The sequence below is a fragment of the Branchiostoma belcheri genome, unplaced genomic scaffold (assembly GCF_001625305.1).
Source record: "Branchiostoma belcheri isolate BF01 breed outbred unplaced genomic scaffold, Haploidv18h27 scaffold48, whole genome shotgun sequence".
Lineage (NCBI taxonomy): Eukaryota > Metazoa > Chordata > Leptocardii > Amphioxiformes > Branchiostomatidae > Branchiostoma > Branchiostoma belcheri.
The window spans coordinates 309,713-334,224 of record NW_017804109.1 but is presented as its reverse complement, the minus strand read 5'-3'; the positions used below and the strand labels follow the sequence as shown (position 1 = coordinate 334,224).

The 24,512-nt window shown below is 44.8% G+C and overlaps 2 protein-coding genes across 2 annotated transcripts; both read left to right on the top strand.

The window, feature by feature from the left end:
* Nucleotides 1-6,855: 6,855 nt before the first annotated feature.
* On the top strand, nucleotides 6,856-13,665 carry LOC109479411 (thyroid peroxidase-like). Its single transcript, XM_019781377.1, has 10 exons — nucleotides 6,856-6,978; nucleotides 7,464-7,684; nucleotides 8,103-8,282; nucleotides 8,919-9,155; nucleotides 9,429-9,701; nucleotides 10,183-10,341; nucleotides 10,935-11,372; nucleotides 11,792-12,665; nucleotides 12,996-13,156; nucleotides 13,496-13,665. The coding sequence occupies exons 1-10, from the start codon at nucleotides 6,914-6,916 to the stop codon at nucleotides 13,663-13,665; spliced, it is 2,778 nt and encodes a 925-aa protein (XP_019636936.1). The 5' UTR covers nucleotides 6,856-6,913.
* A 6,031-nt stretch (nucleotides 13,666-19,696) lies between these two features.
* LOC109479404 lies at nucleotides 19,697-20,633 on the top strand. The gene is made up of 4 exons (XM_019781368.1): nucleotides 19,697-19,755; nucleotides 19,973-20,038; nucleotides 20,172-20,463; nucleotides 20,622-20,633. Exons 2-3 carry the CDS (start codon nucleotides 19,974-19,976, stop codon nucleotides 20,452-20,454), a joined length of 348 nt encoding a protein of 115 aa, XP_019636927.1. The 5' UTR covers nucleotides 19,697-19,755; nucleotide 19,973; the 3' UTR covers nucleotides 20,455-20,463; nucleotides 20,622-20,633.
* Nucleotides 20,634-24,512: the final 3,879 nt, after the last annotated feature.

Genomic DNA, 24,512 nt, shown 5'->3' with positions numbered 1-24,512 from the left:
AAATAAAGTCCTCATTTGCATAATTTGCATTTAATTATGTGCATCTCTCTCTCAGCTACCTACACACCAAAAATTATGAAAATATGTTGTTCCTATCTGGACTTATTGGCTTTTAAACATTTCGCCAGAAAGTGCCCTGCAGTTCCAGAACAAGCTGCTAGGGGGACCAAACCCCCACCACTTATTCCTGACAGGAAAAGCTATCTGTCACCAAAAAGTCAAGACCATAGCTTGTTCAAGACAAAGATGACAAACCGGAAGTTATGCTGCAGTACCAAGGTCATCCACCAGGAGGCCCATATTTGACCTTGACCTTTGTCTTCCTAAGACTTATCAGCATACCAAATATCATCACAATCCATAAAGGCGTTATGAAGTTATGCTGCCTACCAAGTTGCGGAAACACACACAGACAGACAGACAGACAGACACACACACAGACAGACACACAGACAGACACGCCAAAAACAATACCTCCATTTTTCATGGAGGTAACAAGCCCAGTGATGCCATCCAAGAAATGAACTTCCCGTGGCCTGACTTATGCCATTCTCACGGCTCCGTGGGTGTCACGAGCCTCGTGGCTCGTGACACCCACGGATGACCATCAGTGGAAAGGGCAGCTACTGCAAGTCATTGCACTTCCTAGAAAACGTGACATCTGCTCAGGCATGAAGGTGGGTGGGAGAAGGGTTAATAAAGGGCCGCCTCCAGGCAGGGGACAGACAGGTAGACAGGTGTCTCAGACGAGAGACCGTCACTGCTGCGAATTCGTGTCCGGTCGGCTCCGCATCGTGTCCGTCGGCCCGTGTTTCGTGTCCCGTCGTCTGGATATCGTCTCTTGTCGGCCCGGCATCGTCTCCCGTCGGCTTGAAATCGTCTCCGTCATCTGGATATCGTCTCTTGTCGGCCAGGCATCGTCCTCCTGTCGGCCAGGCATCGTCCTCCTGTCGGCTTGAAATCGTCTCCGTCGTCTGGATATCGTCTCTTGTCGGCCCGGCATCGTCCCGTCGGCTGGTCTCACGCAGACGCCATGTTAACAAGGTAAGCCGTACGTTATCTGTAATGTCCATCCTGTGGGTCGTGTGGCGTAGCCGCAGAGTGATCGACTCGGAATCAAGAGGTCCCGGGTTCGAGTCCTGACATGCCACCGACCTTGTGCCCTTGGAAAAGGCACTTTACACGACTTTCCTCACTTCGCTCAGGTGAAAATGAGTATTGTCCTGTAATTTATTTGTCCCCTGTGTTGGTGGCGGCATAAATATAAGCTGAAAAAATTGAGTGTGCCGTCACCACGTCTTGTGATTAGATATGTTGGAATTAAAAAATGTCCACCCTGGCATGCTCCCCGGGAAAATGTTGAAATATAAACCCCCTGAAACCCTATCTCCTGAATTTTGAGGGGCAATTTTTTCACCCATGTATTTTCCAGTAATTTCGTGCGATAACTTGACTGAATGTGATCATAATTCGCCGATTCAAGCCATCGAAACAACCGCATCGTCGCCGAATTATTTTCATTTCTGACGAAATATCGCGAATTCACGCTAAACTAACATCTCGCGAATGGCGAGATTTGTCTGTCATTGGTTGATTTTTTGTGACGCGCAGTGTTCTTTAGCCGGTGATTGGTGGAACGCTGACATTGTTTACCATTTTTCGCGAGAGAAAAGTACTAGTGCGTGTATGTGGGCTTGAAACTTTGAAACTAAAACGATTTACACAAGATTTTTTACAAAATCTCTGCAAAAAACAGTGGCATTTCGGATTTTTTTTGGCTTCTTCGGTATATAACAATGATTGGCGTTAAACCGGAAGTCATAAACTTCGGCACGTTTAATACGTGATCGGTCGACCGGCCAAAACTTGAGTGGGGAGGGGGATACTAAGTATATAACGCAGCCGGCAACCACGGCGCCTCTGACTCTCTGTTTACTGGCTAGCTGGGGTCGACGTTGTCGGGCCCCGGGAGGCGTTAGAGATGATCTAAATCGGCTTCGCCGAAAATTTGCACCAGTTTGCACCAGTGGAGAAAAATTGAAGATCTGCACAAAGTCATGTCTTTACAGTTTACACGCATGGATTTTTGTCCGACAAATATGACGGATTGGACAAAATTTTTGGCCATCATGAGCGGCAAAATTCCGTCAAATGACGGAGAAACGGGCGCTGGCTGGAACCCTGCGGCAGTGCCTTGCTAATTTGATACTGTCCTGCTGATTTGTTACTGCCCTGCCGATTTGATACTGCCCTGCCGATTTGATACTGTCCTGCCGATTTGATACTGTCCTGTCAATTTGATCCTGTCTTGTCAATTTGATACTGTCTTGTCAATTTGATACTGTCTTGTCAATTTGATCCTGTCTTGTCAATTTGATACTGTCTTGTCAATTTGATACTGTCTTGTCAATTTGATACTGTCTTGTCAATTTGATACTGTCTTGCCAATTTGATATTGTCTTGTCTATTTGATCCTGTCTTGTCAATTTGATACTGTCTTGTCAATTTGATACTGTCTTGTCAATTCGATACTGTCTTGTCTATTTGATCCTGTCTTATCTTGTTAATTTGATACTGTCTTACCAAATTGAATGCCCTGCTAATTTGATACTACCTGCCAATTTGATACTCTCATGTCAATTTGATACTGTCTTGTCTATTTGCTCCTGTCTTATCTTGTCAATTTGATGCTGTCTTGTCAATTTGATACTGTCTTGTCAATTTGATACTGTCTTGTCAATTTGATACTGTCTTGTCAATTTGATACTGTCTTGTCAATTTGATACTGTCTTGTCAATTTGATACCGTCTTGTCAATTTGATCCTGTCTTGTCAATTTGATACTGTCTTGTCAATTTGATACTGTCTTGTCAATTCGATACTGTCTTGTCTATTTGATCCTGTCTTATCTTGTTAATTTGATACTGTCTTACCAAATTGAATGCCCTGCTAATTTGATACTACCTGCCAATTTGATACTCTCATGTCAATTTGATACTGTCTTGTCTATTTGCTCCTGTCTTATCTTGTCAATTTGATGCTGTCTTGTCAATTTGATATTATCTTGTCAATTTGATACTGTCTTGTCAATTTGATACTGTCTTGTCAATTTGATACTGTCTTGTCAATTTGATACTGTCTTGTCAATTTGATACTGTCTTGTCAATTTGATACTGTCTTGTCAATTTGATACTGTCTTGTCAATTTGATACTGTCTTGTCAATTTGATACTGTCTTGTCAATTTGATACTGTCTTGTCAATTTGATACTGTCTTGTCAATTTGATACTGTCTTGTCAATTTGATACTGTCTTGTCAATTTGATACTGTCTTGTCAATTTGATACTGTCTTGTCAATTTGATACTGTCTTGTCAATTTGATACTGTCTTGTCAATTTGATACTGTCTTGTCAATTTGATACTGTCTTGTCAATTTGATACTGTCTTGTCAATTTGATACTGTCTTGTCAATTTGATCCTGTCTTGTCAATTTGATACTGTCTTGTCAATTTGATACTGTCTTGTCAATTTGATACTGTCTTGTCAATTTGATCCTGTCTTGTCAATTTGATACTGTCTTGTCAATTTGATGCTGTCTTGTCAATTTGATACTGTCTTGTCAATTTGATGCTGTCTTGTCAATTTGATACTGTCTTGTCAATTTGATACTTTCTTGCCAATTTAATACTGTCTTGTCTATTTGCTACTGTCTTATCTTGTCAATTTGATACTGTCTTGCCAATTCGATACTGTCTTGCCAATTTAATACTTTCTTGTCTATTTGATCCTGTCTTGCCAATTGATCCTGTCTTGTCAATTTGATCCTGTCTTGTCAATTTGATCCTGTCTTGCCAATTTGATCCTGTCTTATCAGTTTGATCCTGTCTTGTCAATTTGATCCTGTCTTGCCAATTTGATCCTGTCTTGTCAATTTGATCCTGTCTTGTCAATTTAATACTGTCTTGTCAATTTGATACTGTCTTGTCAATTTGATCCTGTCTTGTCAATTTGATCCTGTCTTGTCAATTTAATACTATCTTGTCAATTTGATACTGTCTTATCAATTTGATACTGTCTTGTCAATTGATCCTGTCTTGCCAATTTGACCCTGTCTTGTCAATTTGATCCTGTCTTGTCAATTTGATCCTGTCTTGTCAATTTAATACTGTCTTGTCAATTTGATACTTTCTTGCCAATTTAATACTGTCTTGTCTATTTGCTACTGTCTTATCTTGTCAATTTGATACTGTCTTGTCAATTTGATACTGTCTTGTCAATTTGATACTGTCTTGTCAATTTGATACTGTCTTGTCAATTTGATACTGTCTTGTCAATTTGATACTGTCTTGCCAATTCGATACTGTCTTGCCAATTTAATACTTTCTTGTCTATTTGATCCTGTCTTGCCGATTTGATACTGTCCTGTCAATTTGATACAGTCTTGTCAATTTGATATTACTCTGCCAATTTGATGCTGTCTTGTCAATTTGATACTGTCCTGTCTATTTGATACTGTCTTGCCAATTTGATATTACTCTGCCAATTTGATACTGTCTTGTCAATTTGATACAGTCTTGCCAATTTGATATTACTCTGCCAATTTGATACTGTCTTGTCAATTTGATACTATCCTGTCTATTTGATACTGTCTTGTCAATTTGATACAGTCTTGTCAATTTGATATTACTCTGCCAATTTGATGCTGTCTTGTCAATTTGATACAGTCTTGCCAATTTGATACTATCCTGTCTATTTGATACTGTCTTGTCAATTTGATACAGTCTTGCCAATTTGATATTACTCTGCCAATTTGATACTGTCTTGCCAATTTGATCCTGTTTCGCAGCCACTGAAAGATCTGCTCGGAGATTATGTTCTGGAGTTTTAAGCCTATATTTTAGTGTACACAGTTCTGTCCCTTTGTTGTCAGGGTATGCGCTCTTGGCACGGTTAGAACAACAACATAATTACTTCATTCCGACGCAATGTGCGGACACGCTCTGTCATGTCACAGGTGAAATCTGCTCACCTGTAAAACTTTGGCAGCTCTCCAAGCAGATGTGGGTGGTTCAGGCTTGTTTAGTCCCGTCACGTACCGCCTTGTCATATGACTACACGCTAAAAATTCCACCATACTTTTTTTATGTTGTACTGTATACACTCTATGATAAGTCCCTTGGTATGTTTTAAAGATAAAAGTTCAGATTCAGATTTTATTTCTCAATGACATAGCAAGCACACCAATAATATTGCCCTGCCAATTTGATACTGTCCTGCCAATTTGATACTGTCTTGCCAATTTGATACTGTCTTGTCAATTTGATACTGTCTTGCCAATTTGATGCTGTCTTACAAAATTGAATGCCCGCTAATTTGATGCTTTCTTGCCAATTTGATACTGACTTGTCAATTCGATACTGACCTGCCAATTTTATACAGTCTTGCCAATTTGAATGCCCTGCTAATTTGATATTACCCTGCCAATTTGACACTGTCTTGTCAATTTGATACTGTCTAGCCAGCCACTGAACGATCTGCTCGGTGATTATGTTCTGGAGTTTTAAGCCTATATTTTAGTGTACACAGTTCTGTCCCTTTGTTGTCAGGGTATGCGCTCTTGGCACGGTTAGAGCATCAACATGATCACTTCATTCCGACGCAATGTGCGGACACGCTCTGTCATGTCACAGGTGAAATCTGCTCACCTGTAAAACTTTGGCAACTCTCCAAGCAGATGTGGGTGGTTCAGGCTTGTTTAGTCCCGTCACGTACCGCCTTGTCATATGACTACACGCTAAAATAACATCATTAATTGTACATTTTCATCTTGTAACTGTATAGACTCTCTTGTAATGTGAATAAGTCTCCTATTTTATGTTTGTTATATGGCAGAAGATACCATGCTCTGTACCTCGTACAAGTTGTGTACAAATTAAGTTTATATAATTATCATTATTATTAGTATCCTGCCATTCTGTCGTGCCATGTCAACCTCTCCGCCCAGCACTCGCATTCATTGCGCCGCGTATTGCAATCTCAGGAACACAACACATCAATTATCCGAGACATACAGACATAGATACGGAGTACTCTGCAAGAAGAGGCTTTTGCTGATTTTTTTAACGATTTTAGGCGTTTTTATAGGGCTTTCTTCTTTAAATCGATACATTTGTTCGCCCGCCAAAAGATATGCTTGGAGATTTGATACAACGGTGACGAGGATGTTCTCTCTGCTTTCAGGTTGATCCCGATACTCTTCGCCGCGGTTGCCATGGCACCGCTGGTTGTCATGGTTACCGGCCAGAGCCCTACAGAACAAGAACTGCAGCAGGCGGTCGCTCAGGCAAAAGCAGAAATGGAGGCTGAAGCGGCCGCCCATGTAGTGTCCGGAGGTGAGCACATGCAGAAATGTCAGGTGGAAATGTTACATCATGATGGGGCTGGGAAAATCAGAACAAAGAGAACTCTTTTTCACCGGAAGTCCTGACCGTTCATTAAGTGAGAAGGAAAGTACTTTTGCCTCCGTATTTTTAACATGGGCATGATGCTATAGCACCCTATAATTACTCTCCAAGCAGAGGTTGGTTTGGGGGGGTATATATACGTATTTATAGCGTGTTTTTAGGCTTTTTTATCTGAGTTTCTCTTTTGCACTGCATTTTTTCCCTATAATCACTGGCGATATCGTAAACGTCCCTATCGCACAAGTGTGGCTATTGGCTAGGACCTCCGACATTCAAACTTCTTCAGACACCGGTCCAATAACACAACATTAGGAGCAAAGTTGACGAAACTGTGGTCTCAGAGACTACATCTGTGACAGCTTACCCCGTGTGCCTTCCAGGTGCTGCACCAGAGGAAAGCCCGTTCTCCGGAGCTCTGAACGCACAGGCCAGCGAACATCGCGGCACCCCGATGGCAAAGGAGCTCAGCAGGTGTGCCACCGTCTTGGAGAAGGTGGCAAAACACTTCATGAGCAGGTGAGACCTTCCGTCGTTTGTGAATAAAAGAGAAGACAAAACAAATACATGGTCAATATCAGGGTAATCGTAAGTCAGCTACCTTGCCGGCTAATGGGAGCTGCGTTGTGACGTCCCGAGAGATATTCCACCGACCTGCTTCGATGTCACTGATATGCAAATGATTCATCACTTGACATAGACCTATTTCATATCAATACATGCTAGTAGACGTGGGGCGCTCTGGGTAGTTCAAGAGGCAAAAAAATCACTACCATTCGAGTGGATCAGACACAGTGTACTCATGTATTACATACTTGTTGCCATGGCAACAATGTTGGTCGTCACCTGAGCCATCCATGTTGCACCGCAATCTCCCAGCATGCATTGTTGTCCGCAAAAAGGTCCATTGACGAAGCACGGAGTTTACCGAATCGCATGGAGTAAGCTCTAGTTTTTTTTCCATTTGAGGTGATTCGTCTTTTGACAGAAATCCTTGATTTTAGCTCCAGGCGTAGAAGCTACACTATAGCCATGCTGTCCGCCATCGACTCCCGGACCGTGGCAAGAGTTTGTGACGCCACCTCCATGGAGCCGATCACGTGCCCTACACCAGCCGTCCCAGAGTTCCGTTCGGCAAACGGCCGTTGCAACAACCGGGACCACCCCCTGTGGGGAAGTAGTGAGCAACCCTTAAGAAGGCTGCTGGAGCCAGAATACGGCGACGGTATGTAGATTACATCACGCTTCTAGCCGCTCTTCCACTGATCAGGCCCCTAGCCTGCCTGCATCACACATCTAGCAGACTTTCCACTGGCCATGGTCAGGCCTCTAGACTGACTACATCACTCTTCTGGCAGCCCTTCCACTGGTCAGGCCCCTAGCCTGACTACATCACGCTTCTAGCAGCTCTTCCATTGGGAAAGTCCCTTCTGTTGTCTTATTTTGCGTTCGTTCAGGAAACCCCGAAGTAGAACAGAATGTTCGGTGCTTCAACCTAAGTACCTTGCTCGGGAACGATTCTGTATAGTTGTAGGTATCTAGAACCATGTCAGGGGTAATGCAGAATCCATTGCCTGATTCTAACCCATTCTGGCATAGAACTAGATAGGCACGGTCCTAAATCGCTTACTCTTTTTTGTCAGGACTCATGATGCCTCGCACCACTGCACGTGGCGGCGCCCCCCTCCCCAGCGCGCGGCTGGTCAGCACTACCGTGCACGAGGACCTGCGGAAATCCAGCCCGGTCAACACCCACATGGTCATGCAGTTCGGACAGTTCCTGGACCACGACATCACTCTCACGCCCAACTTCCAGGAAGAAGGTTCGTGAAAACATGAAAAGCTTCTCGATCAAATGTTGAAGCAGCGACCATATAGGCTGTCGTCAGTTTCTCTTTAATACACAACAATTGCAACGTGTAAGTTTTGAAGAGTGATGTTTTTTTTTGGGGGGGGGGGGGCAAGACGAATCTGCATTGTCATTTCTTACAGTTTCTAAGACGTCTGTACTACAGATGTGTACCTCTACAATTAACCACCGACGTTGGGAGAATAATAGTAGTATCTATATCACATACGGCCCCCGTCGGTCAATATTGACCGTGGTAAAATCATCAGTAGTATCAACCTACAGCATCGGCTATGGCTAAACAATCCTACACGAGAGTGACAACCTCTACCACATAGGACACACCTGTAAGCTGATTCAGTTCTGTCAGAGTTGAGACAATGTCATGAAGTATAAGATTCAAACTTGTTTCCAAAACGAGAAATAAGACTATTCGAATTATGAATTATCGAGGGCATCTCCGGTCTTAGAAATTGGGTGAAATGATAGTTGGAAGTCGGTATCATCCCTGGTCCCAGGTAAAAGTTGCTCGGCAGATCATGTACAGTGCTTCCTTATCTTTCATTACGCAGCATATTTCATAACTACGCTTTCCTCCGGGTATCTTCAGGTCTCGTCTGTACCTGTGGCACCGATGACGAACACTGCTTCAACATCAACGTCCCCTCAGACGACCCTGACTTCGCAGGGACGCCCTGCTTGCCGTTCGCTCGCTCCCTATCCAGTCCGAACGAAGGGTGCCACATGGGCCGCCGGCAGCAGCTGAACCAGCTCACCGCCTTCGTGGACGCCTCCAACGTCTACGGCTCCTCGGACGAAGAGATAGAGGAGCTCAGAGAACATGCTGGTAAGTAAATCTGAGGTAACAATTCCGACACGGAGCCCGACCGGGCAGCTTTTGGGAACCATCCCACTTCCCTGTACCGTAGTAGCGCGCGGCCTGCTGAAGTCCACACGTATCCAGAACCGTGCTTGGGGGGTTAGATACACGGAGACTATCCACAACCGTGCCTGATCCTAGCTGTAACTCAGTTGGGTGCAAATGTAGAACTACATAGGCATGGTTCTGGATACGAAAGGGTTAGTAAGCATTATTGACCATGGATCTTCCTTGTTACAGAACCACCCGTGGTACAAGTTACGTGTCCGGCAGGCTACCAAAGTTTCCAGCAAAACTGCTTCAAGGCCTTCTCCCAAACCAAACCTGACTACAGCTGGGCCATGAAGGCCTGCCAGGCAGAAGGCGGCAGGCTGGCCATGCCGAAAGACGCCGCCACTAACGCGTTCCTGGTCCAGCTGAAGAATGCGGTACGAAACGACGCCGCTTTCTACATCGGACTGAGTGATCAAAACGCCGAAGGGCAATGGCGCTTTGCTGACGGAACCGCATTAGGTACTTCCAGTTATCACTTTCTTGGTTGTTCTATGGGGCCTGCATGCCCTTTTTCGTAAGGCGTAATTAGACGTTTTTAGTCTTCGTACTTAGTTGGCAACCTCCCCTTAAGTCAACGTAATTCGTAATAGTACTTTAGCCGCAAAGCGTAAAGTCGTAATCAGCTCTGAAAATGTAATTCGTAATCGGCAGCGAAAATTTTGCGTAATTCGCAATCACTCCCCCCCCCCATGCAGGCCTCTTTTGTCTCATCATTCTTACTGTGACAGCTTTGAAGGGTTTAACAGCTAAGGAGGCTAAGTAATAAAGAATGGTCCTCGTTTAGCTTTCATGTAAAATGTCAATGATTGTTGTTTTACTGTGAAGTATGATGAGTGAATAACGGTACCCTAATCCGAGTACTGCATCACAAATATAAAAACTAAAGGAGACTGCATGAAACAAAATTTGCTCACACCACTTCCTGCAAATTTTACCACAGATTCCTACAGCAACTGGCACCCCGGGGAACCAAACAATGCAGGGCATAACGAGGACTGTGCCACTTTGCTGCCGGGATCCGGAGGCAAGTGGAACGACGTGCCTTGCTCCGGCCATCGACGGTATATCTGCCAAGTCCCGCCAATCCAGCTGCAGCCTCGTAAGTTCCTCCAACTTGTTTGCTTCTCGGTTTTTTTTTATCGTATCCAGACCAGTGTCAGGTTCTGGATAGTCTACGCGTAATCAAGAAGGCAGATTTGCACCAGTCACGGCTCTGCCATCTGGATACGCGTGCAGAACCGTGCCTGAGCATGGTTCCGGATAAAACACGGTTCTTTAAACGAAAGGGTTGTGTGAATTAGGCAATCTCCCTCCTAGTGGCTGTTGCTAGTGATGGCATCAACTGGGAACAACTTGACGTTTGTATCGTTTTCTCCTTGTTACGATAGAATTTACTTAACGAGACGGTATTCTTCATGGGTCGTGAGCTCCGCTGGCAAACCGTGGGCCAACAACGATGGAGCTGTCGCTGAAGCCTTGGATGGGAACAGTGCATCTCACTGGAACCCGCAATGTTTGGGAAGAAACTACAACAGCTGGTTCATAATACTGGACCTCTCAGCGCCCTGGCGTCCTTTGTAATGAGTGTTGGCAGTCGTGGCTTGTACCAGAAAGGACATTTGAGCACAAATTTTCTTTCCAACTTTTCTCCTCGTTACGATAGAATTTAACGAGTCGTGTCCTCTTTCCTAGGTGAAGGGCTGACACGGGTTCGGGTCGTGAGCTCCTCTGGCAGACCATGGGTCGACAACGGAGTGACATATGATGCCACAAAAGCTTTGGATGGGGATAGTGCAACCTACTGGAACCCACAAGGTACCAACCGCTACTCCAACAACAGGTACATCATACTGGACCTCACAGCTCCCCAAACTGTGACCCGCATCGCGCTCAACAACTACGGGGACACCATACATGACATTGCATCCTTCAGGTTGCAAAGGTCGCTCTCTGCGAGTCCGTACAACTGGCAGGACGTCAAGTCCGTCGGTAACGTGCGGGGAGGGACGAACCAGCGCCAGGAGTTCAGCGGGTTCCAGGGAACCGCGCGGTACTGGAGGTTCGTGGTCACTCGGACCCACTCGGGCTGGCAGCCATGGCTTAGAGAGCTGAACCTCTACGGAACGTCAGGTATGGGAAAATATAATTCTTTTTTTTGTCAGTATCGGTGCAATGAAGGTACACAGCGAATAGTTGCATGTGGTGCATTGCAGCATGAATTGTTGGCACTTGACGCAAATTAAGCAAAAGAGGTAAACATGTTGTTTTTTTGACACGGCAGTTATACCAAAGAAAGCATTGGCCATAACATTGGGGTCTTGTCGCACTTCTGCGCATCCTTATTGCGTACGAGTTGCCAACTGCATGACATTTATTTCATATGCAGCCGTACGCACAATACACATTATATGCATCTCAATCGACCTTAAACCAAAAATACCGAAACATATTATTCTGTACGTAGTATTTTTTGTGTAATTGGGCATGTGGTGTGCCATTATGTCCGTGATGATGCGCGATTTTTTACTTTTGGTTTTACTTGGTTTTAGGAGAAGCCAACAAATTGGTTTTAGGAGGAGCACGCGGCCTGCTGAAGTCCAGACCGAACCCTGCAGACGCTAACCAGAAGGAACTTCTGCCCGCCACGGAGGAGGACATGGCGTGTGAAGACTTTACCGGGCCCGAGAAGTGCTCGCGGGCTGGGGACATCCGTGTGAACGAGCAGCCGGGACTGACCTCCATGCACACCGTCTTCCTGCGGGAACACAACCGGATCGCCAGGCGGCTCTCCCAACTCAACCCGCGCTGGGACGACGATCGGGTGTTCTTCGAGACCAGGAAGATCGTCGGCGCGCTGATGCAGAAGATCACGTACGGGGAGGACCTTCCTCACGTTCTCGGTCCGGACGCCATGACCAAGTTTCACCTGACCCTCGCCACGAACGGGTACTTCTCCGGGTACGACGCGAGCGTGAACCCCACCATCTCTAACGTCTTCGCCACAGCAGCCTACCGGTTCGGCCACAGTCTGGTTTATAACCTTCTCCTCCGCTATGCTCCGGACTTCAACGAGGCCAGCGCGTGTCCGATTCGGCTGGCCTTTGCTTTCTTCAATCCAACCCACATCCTCAACAACGACCTAGGCGGCCCGGACTCCATCCTACGGGGACTGACCGCCCAGCCCCATCAGGACTTCAACCGGTTCATGGTCTCGGGCCTGACGAAGCACCTGTTTGCGGATCCTCCCGGGTCTCTCGGCCTGGACCTGGCGGCGCTGAACATCCAGCGGGGCAGAGACCACGGGCTGCCCGGCTACAACGCCTGGAGGGTGAGGTGTGGCCTGCCCAAAGCCAACAGCTTCGACGACCTGGCGTTTGAAATCCCAGACTGTTTCGCCCGAAAGAGACTGGAGAATGTGTACAGGTGCGGCTTCCAAAACATGTTACTGTAGAGGTGCATTTACAAGGACATTATACTGGTGTAGAATAGCACCCATATTTTCAAATGTCTATCTGTATGTGAGTTTGTATTCCAGCATACTGAAGATCATGCCAAATGCTGTTTTTGTTCACAAATATGTTTGGTTCTACAAATTATGATGGTGTACTTTCAGTAGTCAAGCATAATTTTAGAAACATGCAGTGCAGTGAATCAACGTTTCTAGAACCTACACACTTTGAACCATATTGATAAATTGCCACATGTTGTGGCTGGTACCTATTTCTAATGTCTTATGTGTCTCGTTTCGCACAGCCACGTGGACGACATCGACGTGTTCGTGGGGGGTCTTGCCGAGGAGTCCGTGCCGGACGGTGTCGTCGGTCCAACCTTCGCCTGTCTGATCGGCCTGCAGTTCCAGGCCCTCCGCAAGGGGGACCGCTTCTGGTTCGAGAACCGCGGGCAGTTTACAGCAGGTTGGCTAAAGCTAAACTTACCCCTCAGATTTCATAGGACAAAACAAACAATGTTTGTAGTGGAATTAAGGACCTTTTATACATGTACATTGTCACATATTCTTTGCACTTTTTCCAGCTGAACTGATCAGAAGGATCCAAAAATGATTGTTCCATACAAAACTATGAAGGTCTAGTGTCGGTGGGGCAAGGAGACTTTATGTTAGGCGCCTGTATATACCCATTGGCAGCCTGTATACATAAGTCCCCTTGCCCTACTGAATCTGCTTGGAGATCAGGTCTGGTGTCAGTGGATGCATGTCAGAATGATATTCATTTTCCGTTTCCCAATTTTTCCAGCCCAACTTGCGGAGATCAGGAAGACCAGTCTGGCCCGGATCCTGTGCGACAACACGGACGGCACCACACACATGCAGCCGGACGTCTTCAGGCTGCCCACACAGACTGGGAACGAGAGGGTGGCGTGCTCCTCTCTGTCCCAGATGGACCTGACCAAGTGGCAGGAGTAGGTGGCTTTCTCGTGTAGAATAGTCGGTTCATTCGTTCCCCCAAAACATTTATCCATTGCACCAATTAATCATAACGTAAGCACACGGTTTCACCATGAATCCCAAATCCAGCTTTTCTACATGTAACCTAAGGTTTCTATTTGGGCAGGTCAGGTACCAGTGAGGACTCGGCCACTAGTTTTCTATGTTCTGCACCGATCCGTGAGAATCTTCTGAATTCAGTAGAAGTGACCCGATGTTTCTGATGCAGTTTATTTTCCTACATGTCTCAATGTTGATTGAAAGCTTATCTGTGTTGGTAGAATTTATAGTTACAAAGTTCAAGCCATAGTTCCAACACAAAAAGAAAGGCTTAAACTTTGTCACTATGTCTCTATATCATGTTCTCAAGGTCGGTGTCGAATTCCCGCGGCCTTCCGGAGTCGCTGGAAGAAGAGAACACCGCCATGTCTGGCCGAGAATTTGAAGACCACAGCGCCGACGAAGAACTTGAGCGGTAAGCTAACATAAAAATAGTTCCCGCAAAACTAATATCTTCAGTAAACCCGGCCAGATACAAAGGCAAAAATACACGAGCAAACATCCATAGCACTACATGTAGCTACTGCAAAATGATCAGGTATTAATTAAAACTTCAGAGGTCGGCTCAATTTTGTAAATATCCAGGACAAAACTATGGCATTTGAAACTGTAGACAGTTTATTGGCGGTTGGTTCATTGTGACTTGTTCAGCAGGAGTACGAGGTATGAGATTAATCACAGGCCTTTATTGTTCACCAGGGTGGCTGAGGAAGCCCGCGACCTCCTCGAGCTGCTGCGCGGGGAACAGGAGAACATCTACCGGGAGGAGAACACCGGGCCCGGCGGTGAGTTAGACACCAACGACATCGGGTACATCGAGCCTGATGAGGAGTACGACCAGGGCATAGCCAACGACTTGGAGTAGACCCGTGAGGTAAGAAACATCTGCAGTAGACTTCCTCGGCAGGTAGAAAACGCCTTGGTTAAAGCAGACCCTTTATTTTTACCAAACTGGTTAAAGGGCATGTCAGCTGGGTTAGGGACGTCCCTCCCCGAGCCAAGTCAATATTGATCTTCATTTTCATCTTTGCCGGGGCTCTAGGATGTTGTTCAAGCCCCGGCTACACCCCCATATAGCCCCTGGTGGGGCACTTTAGGGGGTGGGAGGCCTTGGTCTAAGGCTGGCAGGCCTCCAGCCTGGCCCGGAAGGACTCAACGGTGGGAGCCATGGTTACCGGGCCAGGCAAAGCGTTCCATTGTGGGATTGTGCGGGGGAAGAGGGAATATTTATAGACGTCTGTACGTGCGTGTATAGGCTGGTATTTATACTGATGACTCCCTCGGGTACGCCCCTGAGCTGGCCTGAGCAGTTTATCTGTAGGGATAATAGTAATGTAGGGATCAATCAGCCAATAAATTTATGAATTAATCCATCATTTCTGTGACAAAAACAAACAGCAACAAAACTTCTTATTGTAGAACAGTTCCTCTCACATTTTACCATGTTTTTCTGTTTCCCAACAGGACCCCTGAATGACGATGGTCCCACCGCATCCTGCGTGTGCCGAGCACCATCCTGGCCTTCCAGCCGTGACTGCAGATCAGCCGCATAGATTTTAGCTGCTTTTGCCTCATTTAACTATGACAAGGTTCGTGAGTGGATATCAAGGTTGAAAGTAACAAATCACCATCTTCCAGAAAGGGGTTATGTCAAAGTAAAATTTGAATGGAATCCTGTGGACATATGTCCCATATCAATTGCAATTGCTAGGATATTTAGGTATACCACAAGGGCACAAAGAGCCAAAATATACATGTTCTACCATAGGGGTCTGTTCCAGAAAATATGTAAACCAACATCATCGTATATCTTTTCTATTGTTCTCTGATACCCTGATCACAGCCTGTAACATAGATAACAGGGTTCCTCCTTCAACCATCTCTAAACTTTCATATCTTTATAGTATTTCATATCTTTATAGTAAGACTTTGACCTGATCGTAATGTTGTTCATTTTCATCTAGACTTCTCAACGTCTTCAAAGTTTGCCTAGTAAAGTTCCTACAGAGACGTTTTTAGTATAGTAACCTGTCGTCTTATAATTCCCCAAGGAACCCATAGGTCAGCACTTGCTGCTCTATGTAACCGAGATTTCTGCCAATAAAAATCTAGAAAACGCATGGTGAAAGATTTTGTCAGTTATTGTTTCGTGTGGGTCACGTCACTGAAGAGTGAGAAGAGTGCAAAGCAGTGCATCCGTTAGATCAATACAGATAATGATGGTTTTATTAGTGTAATCGATATATAATTAGAATATTGGAATATGTAGGTTATACATCAAAATGATACAGGTACAACACTTTCTTTTAATTCTGTAATGTCATTTCACATTTGAAACGAATCATTGGAGTATACAAGGAGTACGGTTGTTATGTGCCTAATGAGCTGTAGTGTCCGTATAGTGCCCATTGTTATAACAGTAATGCACACAAGAGACCTGTGCCGACAAGTCTAGAGCTAAATTAAGTTTTCTGTTCCATGAATCTGCCTGTTGTTTCATTTCTCTAAGTACATATGTACACTTCACCTGCAATAAATCCGGCTACACGCTTCATGTTGATGTCCGTCTCATATTGTTGCTGTTGTTTTTCTTTCACCATTGCCCTTGGACCCTTGCCGTTTTGTTACTAAGTTAGTGTTTGGCGTATGCAGTAGACTAAAAATTAAGAACCGTGTCCGATATCCTATTCATAGCCTGTACCATAGATAACAGGGTTTCTTCTTTAACCATCCCTAAACCCGTGAAAAGCGTGAGAGCTCTGTAGATCAATGATTCATCGCAAGGGTTTTGAGGAGTTTGACACTTGCTTTCCTAATTTCTAGAGATAAAGTGCACTCTTCGATAAAGTCGCTAGGTGGTACCTGAGGATTGTAAAATAGACTTCAACTAAGAGCAAATCAAAACAAGCCCCCTTGAGTAAAGCAATCTAAGAATTGAAAATGTAAAACGTTTTTTTTTTCTAATACCCGCAATAGGTCACGGGCTTTTAGTGATAACCTACACAATGTCAGATAAAGCACTTCGTCTTGTCAACGAAGAAGTCTATGGTACATGTAACTTGCGAAGCTACAGTTTTACTTATGTTTGACTGACAGGTCAGTGACACTTCACCCTCAGTTCCACGAAACAGACGTTGTCAACTTAATTAACCGGTTGGGTGGTTATGACATGATCCCTGGCGTCTGTCCTAAATTAACCCCGTTCACCAGAAAGCGCGTCCCCTCTTAAGGGGTTGAAATGACTGCGTATTTTTTGTAAGGATGGGTGGAGGGGAACTGGCACAATGTCAAAACAAAAGGGTTTCAGTTTCAAGGCACAAAAGAATGCTTGAAGTGGAAAATGGGCGATTACACACTCATGTGTAACACCCATGCTTCACCCATACAATACAGAGGGCAAACATCTGATAATTACACTCTGCACAAGGCCAGCCACAAGCCGCGCCTTCTTGGTGTGTCTGATCAAGTCAAAAGATCAAGACAGTCCACGTCGAGAGGACATCAACAAGCTCACCCGCTCCAACAAAGTCCACTTTGAGGAGCAACAGACGCTAGGAATCCAATCACGGTGAGCGTTTGCTTACAAAATTGACCATTCAGCCAGTTTTGGGGTCATTGTCGCCACATCAAACGGCTACATTATCGTTGATTTACGTTCTGTTCTATTGTTGCTCTTGTATGTCACTCACACCCTATTGACGTAAAATCCATGTAGCGTTCATGGTCCCTCATAAAAAATCTGTGTTTTAATCCTTGAAAATGATGTTTAATCTGATTTTTTGGACGTGGTTGTCGATGTTTGTAGTTAGTTGTTAGCTCAGCACAAGAAGAGAAGACGTTGACCCATTCAAACCTCAGTTCCCTTGGATAGCTAGCCTGGTATCCAGTCTGATCGTGGTCGGGGCCACAAGAGCTCTGTCCCGCCCGCCTAACATAGGTTTCCCCAAGGAGGTTAATAGTATTTAACCTCCTTGGTTTCCCGGTGTGTATTTCACGAGAGATTGATTAGCCCTCCACGAAAACCAAATCCCCAAGCATACTGTTTCTTATTAGCGTAACACTCCTACCGGGACGGCCTGTTGCACTGGGCGGGGGAAGCTATTAGAGCCCCCGAAGGCACAACCTGCCTGAACACCCCAATACCGGCACCCCCAATCACATAAGACTGGATACCAGGCTATTGGATAGCAGGCTCTGCCGTGAAGCGTATTCAATCAGCCGATAATTATTGAACATGGCGACCATGTTCTTTTTTTTAATTATTCCAACATGTAATCACCAGACGTGGTGACGACACACTCAAGTTTCTTCAACTTATATCAAGGAGGTTAAAATGCCGCCACCAACACAGGGGACAAATACATTACAGGAAAATACTCATTTTCACCTGAGCGAAGTGAGGAAAGTCGTGTAAAGTGCCTTTCCCAAGGGCACAAGATCGGTGGCATGTCAGGACTCGAACCCGGGACTCTTAGTTCCGAGTCGCGCACTCTGCCGCTACGCCACACGACCCAACGAGTGTGACCCAACTGCGACCATGTTCTTGGTGGTGGTGTTGTAATTTAATTCCCTGTCATGCATAGCCGAAGATGGCCTCCCGAACATTGCCAAACTTTCCACAACCATGGTTAGGAGTAGGTCGGGGGCTAGGTCGGTTGTGTGTTGGCTGGTGTTCGGCTGCGCTAGAAGAGGTCCAAATTTTAAGAATATTTGGGTGTGGACGGGAGGTTCAGCTGTGGTTGGGAGGTGTTGGGCTGGTGTTGGGGGTAGGTCAGAATTGTTCGCGCGTCGGGCAGTGTTACGACTGAAGTTTGACACAAATATAACTCAAAATCGATTCCATTTGTATTGAAAGGTAGGTATGGCTTAAATCTGGCGATGGTTGATTTGCGGTCGTGGGAAGGTCTTGTTTGACAGGCGTAAGCTTACATATGTTAGGTTTGATACATTTATTAGGTTATTCCAGAATTCTGTGGCTAATAACACTTTGATAGGAAAGGTTGAATGCAAATTTGCGGGTTCTGTCTAAGGCGCGCATAATCAACATCTAATCTTCTCAACCAACTGAATGTTGATAATATCTGGGAGAACCAGTTCTGTCAAGTGTAGTATCAATCAATCATGCAACGGCAACAATGTGAACAAATACAAACTTATATGTTTTCTACAAGGGATATGCCTTTTACGACAAATTTTCTTTGAAATGTTCAAAGCAAAGACGTCCACACAACATGGAAATACCAAAACAACTGCTTTAAGATTATACGCCAGGTACAATTTGTTACCTGAGAGCTTTGGGAAAAGACTTTGTTATTGCAAGGCTATATCAATCGTTGTTGCCATTTATCTCTTGATACAGCATTAAGAGGGGGGTATATCTATAAAAAGAAGAAACTTTTAGAGTATTAAAATCAGGCCTGTTACATCAGATTTATCTTCTACAGTGCCAAGCCGATGTATTCCTAGCACAGTAGGTGGTATAAGATGCACTCTCATCCTGATTGTTTCCATTATACAGGCAACCATGAACTACATGTTGGCAGTGCTGGGACTGTGCGCACTTGTGATGGTGCTGACCGTGGACCGAGCTGAGTCGGTTTGCTGCCGTAAGAACACCCGGTGTCTTGGTGGGGTTTGTACCCGATGTGGAGACGGCACCCGGGTAAGTGACGTGATAGAACTTTATTGACACAAAAAAATACAGCGACTTTCGTGAGGTCTTAAACCACATGTAAACATACATGTACGTGGGTACAAAAAAATTGGCCTACATGTATGTACAAAACAATGGATGACTCAACTAAATAGTACTTGTTCTAAGGTCTTTGATATATATACCTATTTGTACACAGTACACTGCATATTTGTACACTGCATACATGTATATCTCACGAAGTGTGAAGTAACAAACACGTTTTAACTGCACATTTAGGGTGGCCCTTGCTGCGGAGTCGGGCAGTGCAACTATGCCTGTTGTGACTGTCAGGGAGGCTGCAGGAATAGTAAGAGGTGAGCTGTCACCAGCATACATTCCATGGAAAAGGCACAAGCAATCTTTTGTGTGCCCTTTCATAGAGATATTTGTGTTGTAATTGTTGCCACTAAGTGAACATTAATAACCAATTCGTACGAATTATAATGTAACCATTCCTGCATCGGCAAAAGTGACTTCTATGTTTCTTCGACCCCTGCTCGATAAACATTGATTTTGCCATTGTACCCACAGGATGGTAGCTCAAGAGAACGCCCTGCCTGGCCGCGGATTTGAAGACCACGACGTCGAAACAGCATGGTAAGCAATAATCAATATGACCTAAAGAGGGATGCCTTTCCTATTTATGATGCAAACATCTCTTCCAGTCTGCTGGTAACCGGGCACTATTTACCGTACTTAGATTAACAACAGCCTTGCCTTTGTTCTTCAGGGGTGTGGTCGAGAAAGTCCGCACCCTCCTCGAGCTGCTGCGCGGGGAACAGGAGAACATCTATCGGGAGGAGAACGCCAAGGCCCTCCGCGAGTTCGGACACCACGACACGAACAACGACATGAAGCTGTCCAAGGAGGAGGCTCTGGAGATGCTGAAGAAGATGGAGTATGTGGACATCAGCGAACTGCCCGATGACTGGTTCGAGTCCATGGACAAGGACAACAGCGGGTACATCGAGCCTGAGGAGTACGATGAGGACATGGCCAAAACCTTGAAGTAGCCTCGGGAGGTAAGAAACATCTGCAGTAGACTCCCTCAGCAGGCAGAATGTTATTGGACAAGACACTAAACCATCAAATCATCCATTTAGTAACAAAAACAAACAACAACCAAACTTATTGTTGATCATTTCACACATTTTACCATATTTCTTTCGTTTCCCAACAGGACCCCGGAATGACGATGGTCCCACCGCATCCTGCGTGAGCCAAGCACCATCCTGGCCTTCCAGCCGTGACTGCAGATCAGCCGCATAGATTTTAGCTGCTTTTGCCATTTTGCATTAAACCATTACATGTCTCGTGAGTGGAGTTCAATGACAAAGATTATTACCAGATGGGTGCCAAACTTTCAAAATTGCTTTTAAATTCGCCAGAAAATGACATCCTATAATTAGAAATAGTGGCTGAATTTCAGAAGCCAGACTGAGTGTAGTTAGTTCAATGGTGACTAGTACATATACAAGAATCATTAACGACGACCTGGCAAATGTCCAAACGCCCGCCGACAAATATCACCGTAGCGTGTAAACTGAACCCGGCGGGCGGACAACACGCGCGGCCCCGCCTAGGTCCGGCCAAACGAACGTAGGGCTGGTTACCGGGTTATCCTGTAGGTAAATCATGAGCATCTTTGATCTTGATAGGAAGCCTAAAGCTTCTCGAGAATACGCTAACGTTTGGAATATGAACGTAAAAACTTTACATATACTAAATTCACAAGAAAATCATATCCTATGATATAGTTGCAGAGGCTCAAAAGCCAGCATAGTTAATCTGATGGTGACTAGTACATGTATAAGAATCATAAACGATAACGTGCGTTGCAAATTTCCAAACGCCAGCGGACAACTCTCACCGAAGCGTGTAAACTGAACCCGGCGGGGGGACAACACGCTCAGCCCCGCCTAGGTCCGGCCAAGCGCACGTACAACTTGGTTACTTGGTTATCCTACGGTTATATTTCGATCTTCCAAGGACGCTTCTAGCTCCTAAAGAATACGCATTTTTGCTGTGGTGGTCGTCCATGAAAGTAGCCATTGTATTAAGGTAGACTTGAACTATGAAAGCGAACTTTTGTAGGCTATAAAAGCGAAATTTCACATCATATGTAGATTCTTAGTATAGTATTGTTTTCCGAGATATACTAAACTTTGCCAGTCATATAAAGTGGTGTCCATAGCGTTAAATGATAATATTTAAATTCGGATTAAAAATAATTTTTTTCAGTTTGAATTCAGTGAGCATTCAGTAGTTTGCCTGAATCTTTGAGTAGTATTTCACAAATTTTAAAAACTGGAGTAATGATCAGTAACCCTGAACTCTGAATTCTCGTCACGCACGAGCAATACCCGTACAACAAGGTACGGCAGTGTCCCCAGTGATCATCGCTCATTAAGAGCAGGTATGGTCTTTGACATCTGTGGAACGCATTTTGGCTATCACATCTTCCCTTAAATTATTTTCGATGCGTATTTGTCACTGACCCCATGCTGACCGCATTCGTGCAGCGGCGTTACAAAGGTCCATACCAACTATTTTTCGAAGGTCCCTTGTGCACAAAAATCTAGGTAAATCGGTATACAAAAGATGCGCAATTATAAACATTGTGTCTCCACCCTGAACGGTTACCAGGTGTGTGAATCCCAATGTTCTGTTTGTTCTCGCCATTTTTATAGAGAGTAGGACGCTCATGCGTAGATAGCAATGCACCGTTAACATCAGAGAACAATAAAAAAAAAGATACGATGATGTTTTCACCTTTTCGGGGACCAAACACATTGTCAGATTTACTGATATGAAAAAGAACAACTGTGGTCAATTTCGTACCAATTGTGTACTGTTATCGACGTCATCATCCTTGCTATGTGATTTAACGTTATATATGTGTAGTTATTCTGTAGTTATGCCAACATTAAGGATGATTGGATATTAACTATGGGGGAGTGGCATTAATCAATGTTTGCATGGGGGAAAATCATGTCGTCCGTTGGGTATTTACTCAGGATTCATCGTGAGAACTCGGTTGTAAGTCAACTTCGGGTGTTTAATCTACTCTCCAAGGAGAGGTTTGGGTTTTGGGGGTATTTTAGCGTGTTTTTAGGCTTTTTTATCGGGGTTTCTCTTTTGCACTGAATTTTTTTTCCCACCAAACCCAACTTGGTGGGAAAAAAATTCAGTGCAAAAGAGAAACCCCGATAAAAAAGCCTAAAAACACGCTAAAAATACCCCCAAAACCCAAACCTCTGCTTGGAGAGTATGTTTAATCACGGAGTTCGCGCAGAGCTAGACTGTCAACTGTCTTAATTACCTGGGTATACTTCAAGCTGATTGGATAATGAAAGACGCACCTACAATCGACGTAAATCGTTCCCTAGCAACAAAGGTCTGACATCAGCTATATCTGTGACTCTGTAACGCCCACCAAGCCCGGCATGCGTGTTGTTCAGCTCACCCGTAAATTGCTTGTCATTATGATTCCTGGAAATGGGACGATCCCAACAGGCGCGGCGTGAAACACCCAAATATCTCGAATGGTTCTCAAGAAAGCTTCTTTCTCATGTAAATTTTGACGTACACGTATTTGGCAGTACGAGCAAACTTTCGCCTATTTTCTCTATCAAATCCAAAGAAGAAAAACGGATAAAGGCATGGAAATAATAATGTTTTATGTTACCGTGATGGAAGGGGTAAATCTGTGGAGGGGGGGGGGCATGGCGTGACAGGTCCCTGTGTGCACATAATCAGACCTAGTCAGATGGGGAGGGGGGCGTTTTATAAGTTCAAGGACGTACCTTCTTAGGAGATCCCGAATACTTTATCTTGATCCAATGAGCTAAGATAAATGTTTGCAATTTACTAACAAACATTTCAAAATAAGACATATTAAGGGAAAATTAACGGTGCAAGATTATAGTTTTGAAATGAACGCCGAGAAGGGGATGTGACGGGTTTTGACAGAGAGAAAAATACAGGGTAAAAATTTGTTACTGCCAAATCCATGTACGCCAACAATTCACAAAAGAAAAAGCTTTCTCAGAAATATCTTAAATATTTGGACGAGAACATTTTGCCGCACCCGAATAGTTCGAAGAAAGTTCGGGTGCGGCAAAATGTTCTCTTCCAGCAGACAAACTCCCCCGGCATGTTATCTCTCTATTTGGCCGATTTCTACTCTTTCCAGCCGCCTCCCGAAGCCCGGTAGCGTCTAAACTGAACCCGGCGGGCGGACAGCACGCTCGGCCCCGCCTAGGTCCGGTAAAACGCACGTACAACTGGGTACCGGGTTATCCTGTAGGTAAATCATGAGCATCTTCGATCTTGATAGGAAGCTTCAAGCTCCTAAAGAATATGTTAACGTTTGGAATATGAACGTAAAAGCTTTACACATGCTAAAATCGCGAGAAAATGATATCCTATAATATAGTGGCAGAAGTTCAAAAGCCAGCGTACTTAATCCAATGGTGACTAGTACATGTATAAGAATTATAAACAATAACGTGCGTTGCAAATTCACAAACGCCAGCGGACAAATCTCACCATAGCGGCTAAACTGGACCCGGCGGGCGGACAACACGCGCGGCCCCGCCTAGGTCCAGCCAAGCGCACGTACAACTGGTTACCGGCTTATCCTGTGGTTATCTTTCGATCTTGCAAGGAAGATTCAAGGAAGCTTCAAGCTCCTATAGAATACGCATTTTCCCTATAGAAGCTCCTATAGAATACGCATACGCAGCCCCCCCCCCCCAGTAATTATCGCTCATTAATATAAGAGCAGGCATGGTCCTTGACATCTGTGTGGTCCTTGACATTTTGGCTATCACATCTTGAATAAGTATTCCTGGAAATGGGACGATCCCAACAGGCGCGGCGTGAAACACCCAAATATTTCGAATGGTTCTCAAGAAAGCTTCTTTCTTATGTAAATTTTGACATACAGGTATTGGGCAGTACGAGCAAACTTTCGTCCGTTTTTCTCTATCAAATCCAAAGAGAAAAACGGATAAAGGCATGGAAATTATATGTTTTATGTTACCGTGATGGAAGGGGTAAATCTGTG

What these genes read in the sequence shown, in the direction of transcription:
- LOC109479411 (XM_019781377.1), top strand. Translation starts at nt 6,914, where the DNA reads ATGGCAAAGGAGCTCAGCAGGTGTGCCACCGTCTTGGAGAAGGTGGCA. An exon ending in GCAAAACACTTCATGAGCAG is followed by an intron (nt 6,979 to 7,463) that starts GTGAGACCTTCC and finishes CCTTGATTTTAG; the next exon opens with CTCCAGGCGTAGAAGCTACA. An exon ending in AGACTGGAGAATGTGTACAG is followed by an intron (nt 12,666 to 12,995) that starts GTGCGGCTTCCA and finishes CGTTTCGCACAG; the next exon opens with CCACGTGGACGACATCGACG.
- LOC109479404 (XM_019781368.1), top strand. Translation starts at nt 19,974, where the DNA reads ATGGTAGCTCAAGAGAACGCCCTGCCTGGCCGCGGATTTGAAGACCAC. An exon ending in CACGACGTCGAAACAGCATG is followed by an intron (nt 20,039 to 20,171) that starts GTAAGCAATAAT and finishes TTTGTTCTTCAG; the next exon opens with GGGTGTGGTCGAGAAAGTCC.